Here is a 15,497-nt window from a genome sequence, read left to right as displayed (position 1 = left end):
AGGGAGAAAGAAATGAAGAAGATGTGGTACTGGCATAAAAACCGACATGTGAACCAATGGAATCTAATTGAAGACCCTGACATTAATCCACACACCTATGGACACCTGATTTTTGACAAGGAAGCCAAAACTGTACAACATAAAAAAGAAAGTATCTTCAACAAATGGTGCTGACATAACTGGATGTCAACATGTAGAAGAATGCAAATAGATTCATATCTATCACCATGCACAAAACTCAAGTCCAAGTGGATCAAAGACCTCAACATAAATCCAGTTACACTGAATCTGATAGAAGAGAAAGTAGGAAATAGTCTTGAATGCACTGGCACAGGGGACCACTTCCTAAATATAACACCAGTAGCACAGACACTGAAAGCAACAATTAATAAATGGGACCTCCTGAAACTGAGAAGCTTTTGTAGGACAAAGGACATGGTCAATAAGAGAAAATGACAGCCTACAGAATGGGAAAAGATCTTCAACAACCCCACATCTGACAGAGGGTTAATCTCCAAAATATATAAAGAATTCAAGAAACTAAATAAAGATATCAAAATAAAGAACAATCTGATTAAAAAAATGGACTACAGAGCTAAACAGAGAATTCTCAACAGAAGAATCTCAAACAACTGAAAGACATTTAAGAAATTGCTCAACATCCTTAGTCATCAGAGAAATGCAAATTAAAACTACTCTGAGATACCATCTTATACCTGTGAGAATAGCTATGTTCAAAAACACTGATGACAGCTTATGTTGGAGAGGATGTGGAGCAAGAGGAACACTCCTCCATTGTTGGTGGGAGTGCAAACTTGCACAGCCATTTTGGAAATCGGTATAGTAGTTTCTCAGAAAATTGAGAATCAATCTACCTCAATACCCAGCTATACCACTCTTGGGCATATACCCAAGGATTGCTAAATCATACCACAAGGACACATGCTCAACTATGTTCATAGTAGCATTATTCATAATAGCCAGAACCTGGAAACAACCTAGATGCCCCTCAACTGAAGAATGGATAAAGAAAATGTGGCACATATACACAATGGAGTACTACTCAGCGGTAAAAAAAACAATGATATCATGAAATTTGTAGGCAAATGGGTAGAACTAGAAAATATCATCCTGAGTGAGGTAACCCAGACTCAGAAGGACAAACATTGTATGTACTTACTCATAAGTGGATACTAGATGTAAAGCAAAGGATAACAAGACTATAAACCATAGCTATAGAGAAGCTAACTAACAAGGAGGACCCTAAGAGGGATATATAGATTGCTCAGCAAAGGAGAAATAGATGAGATCTACATGAGCAAATTGGGGGTGAAGGGAGGGTAATGGAGGGCAAGGGATGGGAGATGAGAACATAAGGGAATGTGAGGTTCGAGCTGGAATAGGGACAGAGTAGGAGAGCAAGGAAAGAGATATCATGATAAATGAAGACATCATGGGAATAAGGAGAAACAGGGTGCTAAGGAAGTTCCCAGGAATCCACAAGGATGACCCCACCTTAGACTACTAGCAATAGTCAAGAGGGTGTCTGAACTGGCCTACTCCAGTAATCAGATTAGTAAATACCCTAACTGTCATCATAGAGCCTTCATCCAGTAATTGATGGAAGTAGATGCAGAGATCCACAGCCAGGCGCCAGGCTGAGCTCCAGGAGTCCAATTGATGAGAGAGAGGAGGGATTCTATGAGCAAGGGACATTGAGATCATGATGGGAAAATGTACAGAGACAGGTAGCCAAAGGAGTAGAAACACATGAACTGTGGATCAATAACTCTGGAGACCCCATGGGACTGGACTAGGCCCTCGGGATAGGCAAGGCAACTGTTTGAACTGGTTAGGGGACCCCCAGGCAGTGGGATCAGGATCCATCACTGGTGTATGAGTGGGCTTTTTGGAGCCCAGTGCCTATGGTGGGACACTGTGCCCAGCCTTGGTGCAGGGAGGAGGGGCTTGGTCCTGCCTCAACTGAATGTACCAGGCTCTGCTGACTCCCCAAGGGAGATCTTGCCTTGGAGGAGGTGGGAATGGGGGGTGGGTTGGGGGAGATGCTGGGAGGCGGGAGAAGGGCAGACAGGCTGATCTGTGGTTGGTATGTAAAATGAATAGAAAATTTCTTAATAAAAAATTAAAAATAAAAAGAAGAAATGAAGAAGCTGGCAGGTAGGGAGGTGAGGAAAGATCTGGGAGGAATTAGTGGAAGGTGATTAATATAACCAAAATACATTGTATAAAATTCTCAGATAACAAATAAAACTTCATAGAATAAAGTTAACAGAAGTATGTCTTTACAGAGATAAATTCCTTATTTATGACAATTTACTATGTACTCATAGTTTATCACATAAATTGTGCCAGTTGTTAACTTTAGAAGGAGCTACCACTGATATTCTTTTTATTTTATTTATTTTATTTTTTTTATTTTTCTTTATTAAGAAATTTTCTACTCACTCCACATACCATCCACAGATTCCCCCCTTCTCCCTCGTCCCACCCCCAGCCGTCCCTCCCAAGCCACCCCGCATCCCCACATCCCCCAAATAGAGGTCTCCCATGGGGCATCAGCAGAGCCCAGCACACTGAGCCTAGGCAGATCCAAGCCCCTTCCCACTGCACTAAGGCTGTGCAAGGCGTCACAATGTAATGATTGGGTGCGTTTCAATGTTCCAAGCACCAAACAAGATGAGTGGGAATGAGGTCTTCCTCCTTCTATAGTCATGTTGGAGATTCGAAGTCCAAGCCTTTTGTCCAGTGACTGTTTCCATGGGATGGTATTTTGTTTTTTCCAGGTGATGATGCTAAAGAAGCTGTGAAACATGGTGTGGATGGGATCTTGGTGTCCAATCACGGGGCTCGACAACTGGATGGAGTGCCAGCTACGGTGAGTTTCCACTGGGATTTCTCCACATTTCTCTTTTTTAAATCAGGGATCTGTATATGTCTAGTGAGTGTGTGTGTGTGTGTGTGTGTGTGTGTGTGTGTGTGTGTGTCTGTGTTTCAGAATCACTTATGGTAAATGGTGTGATGTTATGTGAGATCTCGCATTTTTAGTGGTACAGAATTATCTAAATTAGCAAATGCAGTTATTTTTTACTAGCCCAATATGTCTATTTATAAACTCATGAAAACAGATGTAGCTTGAGTTTTCCTGCCTGGCCCACAGTCAGGACAAATCTCTCTCACCTGCCAGTCCCACAGCCACTCAGACCCGACCAAGTAAACACAGAGACTTATATTGGTTACAAACTGTATGGCCGTGGCAGGCTTCTTGCTAACTGTTCTTACAGCTTAAATTAATCCATTTCCATTAATCTATACCTTGCCACGTGGCTCGTGGCTTACTGGCATCTTCACATGCTGTTTGTCATCATGGCGGCTGGCAGTGTCTCTCTGACTCAGCCTTCCACTTCCCAGCTTTATTCTCCTCCTTGCCCCGCCTATACTTCCTGCCTAGCCAACGGCCAATCAGTGTTTTATTGATTAATCAGCAACACATTTGCCATACATCCCACAGCAAACAGATCCTTCTAATTAGTAAGGCAGGGATTATTTTTGTGAGCACAGGTATACCAGTAGGTGACATATGAGCTGGAGAAGGAGAGAGATGATTCAGACATGATAATCCAAAGGAAATGAGGGAACACACAATTGTAGGGAATGACAAAAGCCTCTGAGGAGGAATAATTTAACTTAGTAGTAGTGCAAATTGTTGTTTCGTTGAACCAGCAGGATGATTTGGTTAAGTCTGCAGACAACTTGAGTTCATTTTATGACAGAGTACAAGCCAGCAAGGAGCTCTGGTGTGCGCAGGGCAACTAGCAGGGAGCACTCGTGTGCACAGGGCAACTAGCAGGGAGCACTCGTGTGCGCAGGGCAACTAGCAGGGAGCACTCATGTGCACAGGGCACTCACACGGTGTTTCCAAAGCACTAAAGGGTACGGCCAACCAAGTCTGTATACAGTGGGATTAGCAGCCTAAGATCTGAAATCATAAAGCTAGAGGTTGTAAGCCCTTTCTGACGTAGATTTAGTCCCACAGACATAGCATTCTGGGTGATGTTAAATGTGGCCTGCAGGTAAAAAGGGGTGGAAAGTGATGCCCTCCTTAAAGCAGGGTGGAGAAGCTGCTCACAGCTCAAAGTGCCTGGCCAGATTTATGCCTCACTTGTGCACGAAGACATAGGCTTAGTGTGCGGGCCAAATTAAGTTTGTTTTCTAAAAATAAAATATAAATCTTCTGAAATCAAATCTAACTAGATTTTAAGGGGAAAATATCTAAATGGTGTGGTTTCTTTCCCTCTGGCCAAGGGCATATGGAAACTTATCTCAAAGGGCTTTTGAGTTGTGGTCTCAGAGACTGTTTTAAAGAAAACAATGCCCCCTCCCTTTGCATGCCGTGTGTATGAGAGGATATACCTGCCTAAGTTTTGCCTCATACTTACAGCAAATTTCAGGCCCATGATGATGAGAGAAATGTATGAAAGCACTCAGTCTGTGGCAAATGGTGTTTTTTCCCCTTGGTGTATGGGTTTTGAGGTGAGCAGTCAAAGATTTAAAAGGAGGCTATGGTATAAGCCTTTATACTAGATGCATAGAAGGTCTTACTGTCCTGTAGACATCGTTACATCATAAGCCAGGGTACAGGCCTGGTATGATATCATGGGAGGAGTTTTGAAACAGGAGGCTTGAGTTTGAGTTATTTTCTTGCCTTCCCGTAATGTATGAGAGACACAGGGGCAAGTCACTCAGACTCTTAGGCCTGAACCTCTCCTGGTATTGTGTTGATTCCATAAAGAATATGCCTGGACTGTATGATTCTACATTTTCCTACTTCACAGTATTCCCTTGTACAGAGAAATACTTGCCACTTGAATTTCTGAACCAGGAATTTAACGTCAGTTTATCTTGACACATTATTCTCTGTCCTGTATGAGTCCTTTCAATATTCTCTTTTGTAAACAGAGCAGGAGCTTTTCTGTCTCGACAACCCAGTCCCAAACAAACACACAAAAGCTTATATTCATTACAAAGTGCTTGGCCGATAGCTCAGGCTTATTACCAACTAGCTCTTAGATTTAAATTAACCCATGTCTATTAATTAATGTATTGCCATGTGGCCCGTGGCTTTATTGGTCCTCTAGCATCTGCTTCTTGGACAGCTCACTTGTGTCTCTCTTGACTCTATCCTTCTTCACCTGAGTCCCCAGTTTGATTGTCCCACCTAACTTTATTCTACCTTACTATAGGCCAAACAGCTTTACTACTAACCAATGAGAGCAATGCATATTCACAGCGTACAGAAGGATCATCCCACAGCACTCTTTTATATTTTTTTTCAAATTTACATTGCTTTTTGTTGCCAACTAAACCCTAAGTACTTCAGATTTGCAGATATGTTTTTTTTTTCACAGTAAATTTCCCATCTGCCAAACACTTTCACTGAATAAGCATCTGCGCTGTTAAGTTGATGACTCTCAAGTTGAGTCCTTAGGCATGTTCTGTACCATCTAACAATTTTTTTAGAGGGGTGCTTGGGACTAGAGGGGACACTCAATGGTAGAGTGCTTGCTTAGCATAGAGGAGACCCTAAGTTCAAATTCTAGTACCAGTACTGCAACAATACAAAATGAATTGCAAAGACATGTTTTATGAGATCCATCCTTGAGAGGTATTTGGTATATGAATTGGCTTTAATGTTATAACAAACAAATCTGAACTTACTGGCTAAAACAACTCCAATTTATTTATGTCCCAGTTTTATTAAGTTGAGATTTTGGGCTGAGAACCGTGAGGTGGTGGGTGGTTCTTGTCTTAGCTGTGCTCAGTCCTGATTATATGGGGTCAGGTGCTTGTGTGGTACACCAGGCTGGTGGAGGAGAATCTCACTGTCTCACATCTCCTAGTGTATCAGATTGATTTGTTTTCATGAAGGGGCAGGTCTCTTAAAGAGTCATGCCAGTTCTTAAGATCTAAGTTAAGAAGCAAAGCATTGTTAGAATCTCTCCTGTTCCATTGGTGAATGCTAACCACAGTTCAGATCCCCACCCCACCTCCCTTACCCTAAGGATACCCTAGGGAGCATAATCTCACTGTGAATTGTGTGTGTGGGATCACTGGAGCCATTTGGGGGCTTGCTAAATCTCTGGGCTGGTGATTTTCTGATTGTGCTGGGTAGAAGCGCTGGAGGGGTACAAGGTATGGTCGGGGAGAGCAGCAGCTGGGACTCAGTTGTCTCTGCTTTAACTACAGCAGCATGTCTAAAGTTCAGCTCCTTTGGTTGGGACATTTGAGTGTCCTTCTTCTTGAGTAAACATGGATGCACTATGGATGCTTAGGAAAGGAAAAAAAGGAACTGTAAATAGGGCTGTACCTAGCGGGCTTATCTGCTCCATTTATGTATTCAGTCTGCCCGGATCACTCTATTTTATATAGAGTGTCCCTAGTGAGAGTGCAGCTCTGGAAAGACAGGGACGTTAGAATTGCTCAGTGTTGGATGGGACTTACCTGTCCACAGACACAGAGACACAAATGCAGGCTCTGTTTTATATTCCAGGAGTCATATCTTAAGTGTCCTTATTAGTGTACTTTTAGGTCAGGTTAGGCACTGGAAATAACCTAAACAGACTTGATTTGTGTGACTTTGAAAATGTGTATTGAACCCAAGCTAGCTAATATTTTTCTTTGGTTCTGGTTTCAAATAGGGAAATATGCTTAATTATGGCTTGCATCATGGCTTGGAAATTGTAGCATTTATATGTTGATGTAACTCGCCTGAATGTAAAAGGGGACTATGTATAGGTAAGAGAACGTATGTAAATGGATCCGAAGCATGTTTGGCAAGGCATGGAAGCCAAAAGGGAAAGGGGAAAATTACACTACCTGCCAAACATTTAGGGGCCACTTGCCAAGGGTTGCCTCCACTTCCTCCAAATTGTAGCTGTGTTTGGTTTTCAGCCTTTTACATAAAACTCTATTTAAGTTTAGCCACTAAACTTCTAGGAGAGAAGTAGGAAAGCCTTTGAGTGATTTCAGCACAATTATTTCTGGAAAAGGAGTAGTTTAAGTGTGTGGTGGCTTTCACAGCATACATAAATGGAGTCAGGACTTCATTTCAGATCTAAACGTTTTGGGACAAATGTGAGTAATTTCCATAAATTTTCACCTACATCTAATGAGCCAGTTGTATCACATACTACTGTGGCTCTAGGGGGAAAAGCCAGTGATTTAAACTGACAATTGTTCCCTTCAAACATCCTGCTACTGGGATCTTCTGATTCAGGCTTGGGACTAGCCTGCTGGCTGGGGTATAAGTTTCAGGTCCAGCTGGGTGAGGTTAGACAGCTCTGCCTCCTGAATAGTCTTCCTGGGCCCAAGCTCTGATGGAACAAGATCTGGGGATCCCTATCTCATGGCAAATGACCGAAGCACAAACCTACAAAGAATCACCTGACATAGCTTCAGGTCTGTGGCCAGAAATGGCCCTCTACCTCCCCTGCTCACATATGACTGGCCAAAGTGGGTCATAATAACCAAAGCCAATGTCAAGGAGTAGGTCAATATGCTCTGTCTATTTAAATGGGAGAAACTATATAGATGTCTTAGAAAGGACATGCATTTAGAGAAGTATGGGGGATCATGAAGGATAATATACACCACCACCTCACCCTTGTGAGGTTCTTGTACTCTCTGTGGTAAACTAAACCCATTGTCAATGGCAATTTAGACAGGGATCTTCAAGGTTCACATGGTCATATTCCTGTAACTGAGAGTAAAGTGTATTCACAGTTAGCTCATGCTTATCTAGATGTAAAGTATGTTAGAAGAGGAAATCAGAGAGAAGCCTGCTTGCATGCTTTCTACATCATTGCTTACAAAATCTAATGTGAATTTTAACCATTGATCTTCAGTAAACAATATTAAGAATACTTTATATCAGTAAGATATTTCACTTATTTTTATAAAAGAGGGAACTATGAAAGATTAAGTGATTTAGAATTGTGTTTACTATTTTTTAGACATAATATTTGCATTTAAATATCAGGAGCAGAAAAATTAATGCCATACTTTGAAGACAAAGCGGCTACTTAATTCTGAATTCACATTAGTTTCTAGTTCCTAGCATTTGCATTTTTCTTCCTGGAGAAATGATTCCATCATCGACCTTAAACCTACTGGTCTCTTTTCTCTCTGAGCCTTAGTTGGATGGGTTTGAAGTCATTGACTGGAGGTGAAATTGAGCAGAAGTTTTTACACAAACATTGCCACACTGTCCCTCTTCTCTCCCTAGATTGATGCCCTGCCAGAAATCGTCGAGGCTGTGGAAGGGAAGGTAGAAGTCTTCCTAGACGGGGGTGTAAGGAAAGGCACCGATGTTCTCAAAGCTCTGGCCTTGGGAGCCAAGGCTGTGTTTGTGGGGAGACCCATCATATGGGGCTTGGCTTTCCAGGTAATTGGACAAGAAAATAAACAAATAAAACAAAATCCTTCAATAGTGAAATAGAACCAAACTAGTTTACCCAATACTTTAATATCTGTTACTTGCTTAGGGAGAAAAAGGTGTTCGAGATGTCCTTGAGATACTGAAGGAAGAATTCCGGCTGGCCATGGCTCTGAGCGGTAAGGCTCCACACTCCTTGAAGCTGCGTTAGGGCAACGCCGTAACTGATAGACACAAACTTACTAGAAGAAAAGGAATTATTTGAGCTCCTGGTTTCAGAGACATTCTGTCCATCACCCTGGGGAGAACTTTGTGAAGCTCATGGCTGAAACTGAACTAGGGGCTAAGTCATAAACTCGGGAGCCTTGGCCTTAATGCCTACTTACACCCTCTAGTTCCCACCTCCGAAAGGCTTCAGAGCCTCCAATGTGGCACCACCACTGGGAAACAGGTACTGAAAATAGGAGCCTGCGGAGAGCACTCCAGATTCAAATCACAGCAGGCCCTTATCTTCATTACTGTTTTTTTGTTTTGTTTTCTGTGGGCTTTCCAAGCCAGGGTCCTTGGAAGAGAGAAGATACGAGGGGGGAAGAAAACCGATTGTTTGGGCCACTGAACTTGCAGTTGGCTTTATATTTATGGCTCTGAGGCACAGCACTTTTGGGTGGGGGATTTACAGTGTGCCTAGTTACTTAGCCTTCAGCTTTGACAATCCTATCAGGGATGTCTTCGTGAGCAAGAACACTTTCAAGGTAGGTATAGAGCCATTCTTTTTCTCACTTATCGGTACATGACTGCCGAGACCCAACTGGCCAGTCAGTCCTACCTCTTAACTAAGTGGCAGATGAAATGCTACCTGTCAAAAACCAAATTCCTTCTGTACCACCTGCAGCCTCTCACTCCCAGGTCACTCTCATGCCAAAGTTTCATTTGCTCTGGTCCAAAGCTCTCAACATTTGCCTTTTCTTTCGCATCTTGACATCCATAGGGGTTGCTCATTACAGTGTTTGAACCTGACCCCTTTCGTCACATCCACTGCCACCATGTGGCTGTCCCATTATTCTTTCCCTCTTGCAGTGGGTATTGGTGTCTACTTCTCTAACTTTGTCTACCTTGCTTCTCCCACTCTCCTTTGAAACAGAAATCAGGGTAGACATCTTAAACATTAATTTAGCTCATGTTCTTCTTGGATCAGAACACTCCAAAGACTCTTGACTTACTCAACGTAGACACCAAAGTCCTCACAGTACTTTACAAGGGTCTTGTCACCCTTTCAGTCACAGCTGTGACCCCTGATGTCCCTGTCACTGTCTCAAGCTTTCATTTGCCTCTTAAAGGTTCCTTGATTAGCAGACAAGTTCTAGCCTGGTGGCCTCTGTGCTGGATCTTCTCACTTCCTTGGTGCTCCCCAGATGTCTACATGAGGAGTTCCTCCACCCTTCAGTCTTTCATGTACATTTTTCATTCACAAAAGGACTACCTTGACTATTCATCTGTTTCCAAGTTCCAGCTTTCTGTCCCTGTTCTTCCATTCTTTTCCTTAAGAATCTATCACTATTCATAAATCATCTGTCACATAGCTTATTTCTAAAACAACACACATTATGTATTTTATGTTTCCCCTCTAGAATATAAAACGTGTGACCAGGGATCTTTCCATCTTTTATCTCATTGCAGAGTTTGCAATGTTTAGAGTGGTGCCTGGCACACAAACAATAAATGTTTGTTAAAAGAATTAGTAAGTGCTGTGTTTACTATGGATGGCTTAGAGTTTGACTCAAAATGGACCTTTAGCTGATGTGTGTTTGTGTGTGTGTGGGGGGGAGCTTTGAGTGAATTACCAGCTTCCCCATTTGAAGTGGAAGTGAGATTCAGTTTTTTGTGATCCACAAGGTCCCAATCATCATGATAGCTACAATTCCCTAAACTGTCTCCCTGCTACTGTGCAGCCCGAGCTTGCCAGAACGTTCAGGAGAAGAATGCCATTCTGTGAATCCTCACTACACATTTTAATTTGCTGCAGACATATCCTAAACGAGAGCTTTCAGCCTCCGGCTGTCTATTAAATGTGGCAGAAAGAATACACTCTTTGTGTTAATAAAAATATGTGCCAGTCATTTTGTATTAAGGACTGTTTAGGTAATAAAAATGGTCTCATGCCACATAAGATTTGGCAAGCCTACCTTGAATCATAAACCTTACATTTGTCAAGTTTTACATTCCTTGGGAAAACGATTACCTGCCTGATTATTATTGCATTCATTTCATATTAAATGCACGCATTATTTTTTTCAGGGTGCCAGAATGTGAAAGTCATCGACAAGACATTGGTGAGGAAAAATCCTTTGGCCGTTTCCAAGATCTGACAGTGCACAATATTTTCCCATCTGTATTATTTTTTTTCCAGCATGTATTACTTGACAAAGAGACACTGTGCAGAGGGTGACCACAGACTGTAACTCCCCACTTCAATACAAAGGGTGTCCTTCTTCTCCAACAAAATAGCGATCCCTTTTCGTTCATTGCTTTTGACTTTTCAATGGGTGTCCTAGGAACCTTTTAGAAAGAAATGGACTTGCATCCTGGAAATATATTAACTGTTAAAAAGAAAACATTGAAAATGTGTTTAGACAACGTCATCCCCTGGCAGGCTGGAGTGCTGGGAAACAAAAGCTATCCTCTGGTAAAATTGGAGGTAGTATGCTCAAGTCAAAGATAATGACCTCACTGTTTATTAACCTGTCTTATGTTTAGATTTCCTTAAGACAGTGGTTCTTACAGTGTGCGCTGGGCTTTGAAATGCTGGAAATGCCCAAAGAAACATGAGGTTTGGATCTGCCATGTTGAGAAAACAGCACTAGGTAGAATTGAAGTGGATGGTGATAATTTGTGATTTTCTAGAGACTTTGTCTTTTAGCACCCTAGTTCTTTGAAGGTAGATTTCCAGCCATATATTAAGTGTCTGAATACATCTGAATGTTGTGTGCTAGTCACCTCATTTGAAAAGGATGTGTTCAGTCCACTTGGGACAATATGGAACTATTTTCATTTTTGAATTCTGTCTACTTATTCCCATTTTTGAGGTGTTGATTTCACAGTTCCCCAGGAACCTTTCTGGATTCTCTCATTCTCCTCATTTACACTCACATTCAGGGTCAAGTACATATTTTGTGCTTTGTATTCATGGTGAATAAAGATTTGAAACTTTTGTTCAGAAGGAAGTAAAAACTACAGTAATTTTCTTAATTGTCTGATGTTGCTTTCTTTGTTTTTTTTTCTATTTAATGCCATTCTTCCTTGGGCATGGGGCAGTGGAGACACTCTACCATGCCAACTGAAGACCCTATAAAGTGACGACAGTTTTCACTTGCACCTTGTCCTTCTTGTACCCATGCCTCAGGACTCGCACAGTGTGGCAGAGCTTGACTCAGAATATACTCCACTTGTCCCATTGAATGCTACTTAAAAGACACAATTTTGAAGATAAAGTTGTTAGTGTTTGAAAGACAACAACCAAAGAGCAACAAACCCTGGACATGAGAACCCTTCTGAATGTGGAACCCTGGACACTGTGAAGGTAACAATACAGGGCTGTTAGTTTTACCAAAGAGAGCTTTCTGCAATGGGAAGCACACTTGGCTTCTGAAGTAACTTAGTTTGAACATGGAGTGTTGAATGAAGCCACTGAAAGAATCACCATCTTAAAGGATGACTGTTATATTACAGCTTTATGATTTTGTTTATTGTCTTGTGATCTTCTCCACCTGACTTCTGAATCCCAGATCATTGCTAAATGGCAGCAATGTAGACACGGATTTTCCTTTTGAAGTCACATCAATGTTTGAGTAAAACAAGCATTCATTTACTCTGATAAAAATAGGAATAGTTAGCTTTCATCTTTTCCTCCAGATACAGAGGAAATGTTATCTTCATATCATATCATGCTGTCATTTCTAGTTAATTAGTGAAGAAGTATTCCCAACTGATTAGTAAATACTTTTGCTGTTAGTGTGTAATATTCATGTGGCTACATTGCTCCATCCTAAAATGCTATTAGTAGTTCAGGAAGTGAAGCTCCACAAGAAGGATTTATTCAAATTACAACAAGAATGGATATAGATTATAAATTTCCTGTAATTTTTACAAGCTCAGAACTATGCCCTGTAGATTTCTCTTTATGCCTTCAGAGTTAGACTATGTCCAAAAACCCCATGTTGGATAAGTTTTCCATAACCAGAATGATACAATTGTTTGGATCCATTGGTAACAAATACGGATACAGGAATGAGGAATGGTCAGAGGCAAGAATGAAGCGTGTTGATTACACATTCCTTTCCAGGAGTTCTGCCATTAAATTTTGTGATTGTCTTTGTTTTTGATTTTTTTTTAAAGTTAAGTTAAGCTTATTATTAAACAAGTGCATAAAACACCAACATCATATACAATCATGGTATACTTCAAAGGTTTTGGCATTTGTATATACATACTGTTTAATATTCATCTTTTCTCGGAGTCTTTGAAAAGACTTTTAGGAGAAAGAAATAAGGAAAAGATAGTCTTGTTAGGCTGTGTCCTTGTCTCTTGTGTCATTTAGGGCACAGTGCAGGAGGGCAGTGTCCCTTAAACCATAACCTGTATCAGAACTACTTATAAGATTGTGAAAACAGATTGTCGGGGCCATCTGCTATGACTTCTCATCCAGCCAGCTTAATGAGCCAGTTGTTGGGCGTGAGCTGTAGGGAGAGGCCATGTAGCACCTAGAAATACTGGGCACCTTTTTTTTTTTTTTTTTTTTTTTTTCCGAGACAGAGCTTCTCTGTTTAGCTTTGCGCCTTTCCTGGATCTCACTCTGTAGCCCAGGCGGGCCTCAAACTCACAGAGATCCGCCTGCCTCTGCCTCCTGATTGCTGGGATTAAAGGCATGTACCACCACCACCCAGCTGCACTCTTTAACAATTAATTCTTCCTGTTTTATTTTATTTCTTACTGAGACATAAAATGCCTACATGGAGTGTGTAAAAATGGCAAAGATCAAGTGTGTGGGTGGATACATTTTATACAACTATACGTCCCCTGTAGATCATGATGTAGAAAATTCCATCATTCCTCAGAGTACCTCTTCTTCAGAAGTAAACGGCACCGGTGTCTGTGGCCATTGATTGCTGTTGACTGGTTACTGAGCTGTACATGATGCAGACCTTATGGCATGTGCTTGGGTGTTTGGGGTCTTCTGACAACTCCATGGGAAACTCATTCATGCTGAATCTATCAGTAGTTTAGTTTTATTTATTTGTCTGTAGTGTGTAGTGATCCACTGTAGGGCTTTGCTACAGTATAGTAATCTCTTTCCCATTGCTAGGTGTCCTGGTTGTTTCCAGGTTGTGTTTTGTTCTGGAAGTAGCTACTGCTCTTCTTAATGCAAATGCAGTATTATTTTATGCTTTTTCCAGAAAAATCTATCCAGTTTGAACACCAAGAAAGTTATGTTCTTTGTAGATATGGCCTACATCTTCTTCAGGAGCACTCAGTTCTCTTCTCTGTAACATCTTGTCCTCATAGATGTTTGTTTCTCTCATGGCTGAAATAGTTCTTCCTCCCAGATACAGAGTTATGCCTGGGGCTGTATAGTTTGGGATGGCTGCCAACAGAAACCTCCAGAATTTCCTTTACTTAAGCTTGCTTATATTCTGCTACCTGGAAGAGTGTGGGTGTGAAATAAACTTCCTCCTAACTACCAGGTTTGGGTACCCAGTTCTCAGGCCCGTAGGGGTGAATACAGTGGGACGGATGCTTCTTAGCGTGCAGTTTGCAAACTACATCTGTATCCTAGCTGAGTTATTCATTTGATTGTTTATCTGGCCCAAACCTTGATGTTTGGGAAACAGCTTGAAAGGGCTGTGGTACATTAGGATAGCATGAAAGGAAGTTGTGGCTTGTTCTCAAAGAAGAAGAAAAGATGTTTTTTTCTTCTCTGTAAAATTCATAATTTATTTACATGCACTGTGTTGCATGTAAGTTGCGTAGCAACAAAAAAAAGTCTGTGTATGAAAATCTGAAGGTTTTGTATTACATAAAAATGGGGAACACACTCTGACCTTGTACTGTTTTATAGTGTGCACCATGTCACTTGCCAATTATACAAAGACTTCAGGGTGACTATTTTAGGTATTATGCTAACCCAAGTGATAGAAGGCCATTCTTACTTGTTTACATTATGGGAAACTTTTATTCATTCTAAAGAATACAATTTCCTGTCCTTATCCAAATCTAACTTGTGCAATAGGGCTCTTCTCCTCCTTAATTGGATTGTCCATAGACAGCTGAGGGAAAAGAAAAAAGATGCTTCTACAAACAAATCATTTCCTGTTTGCTTCTCTAAGGATGATTATCCGAAACTAGATAATGACAAGGTTCAATTGAAAATTTCCAAGATTCTTCTAAAAATCAGGAATTGGGGAACTCTAGAAGCAGAAATGAGGGTTGGTGTTTCTGTAAGCAACATGCCTGATTTCACTTTTTCCTTTGATTCCCTGGGGCTGGGGAGAAGACTTGGGCCCAGCTTCCTACCTGTTTTCCCTAGTTGAACTATTTATCTTTGGGCCTGATTTGTTTTCCTTTGCAGTTAAGCTTGCATTCATCCCTAACAATGGTATCTTGTTATTGATGGAGTCATAGACAGAAAGACCTTTTACATTATATGCTACACTTTCCTTGTCACATTCACTGCCTGAAGGCCAAGGCTAACTTGCTAGGAAGCCCTGGATTAGGAGATTGAACACTTGAGTGCCTGGGCTTGTGAACCATAATTTAACCTGAGGTCCCCTCCAATCTCACCTGTGAAATGAGGACCAGTGTCTGAATAGGGGTTATTATGAATATAACAGGGAGAAATAGAAGAAAATTGTGAATTGTAGATCAATCTTAAAAGGGAAATCTTACTAACAATCACTAGTAATATGGGAGGTAATTTCACAAATACCAATGTGCATTTTATGTTCACGTAGAAAAAAAAAGACTTTGTGATCTGGACAATTATTTAAAAATT

The 15,497-nt window shown here is 41.1% G+C and overlaps 1 protein-coding gene across 1 annotated transcript in view; it reads left to right on the top strand.

Moving 5' to 3' along the window:
* Positions 1–10,818, top strand: part of Hao1 (hydroxyacid oxidase 1) — a 51,159-nt gene extending 40,341 nt beyond the window's left edge. The window contains exons 5-8 of the mRNA XM_059259601.1: positions 2,805–2,896; positions 8,303–8,461; positions 8,562–8,631; positions 10,748–10,818. Coding sequence (XP_059115584.1) covers positions 2,805–2,896; positions 8,303–8,461; positions 8,562–8,631; positions 10,748–10,818 — 392 coding nt within the window. The remainder of the gene's footprint in view (positions 1–2,804; positions 2,897–8,302; positions 8,462–8,561; positions 8,632–10,747) is intronic.
* Positions 10,819–15,497: the final 4,679 nt, after the last annotated feature.

This window comes from Peromyscus eremicus, chromosome 4 (genome assembly GCF_949786415.1).
Source record: "Peromyscus eremicus chromosome 4, PerEre_H2_v1, whole genome shotgun sequence".
NCBI lineage: Eukaryota > Metazoa > Chordata > Mammalia > Rodentia > Cricetidae > Peromyscus > Peromyscus eremicus.
Note: the sequence above shows the minus strand (reverse complement) of the source record. Positions and strands in the feature narration are given on the sequence as shown.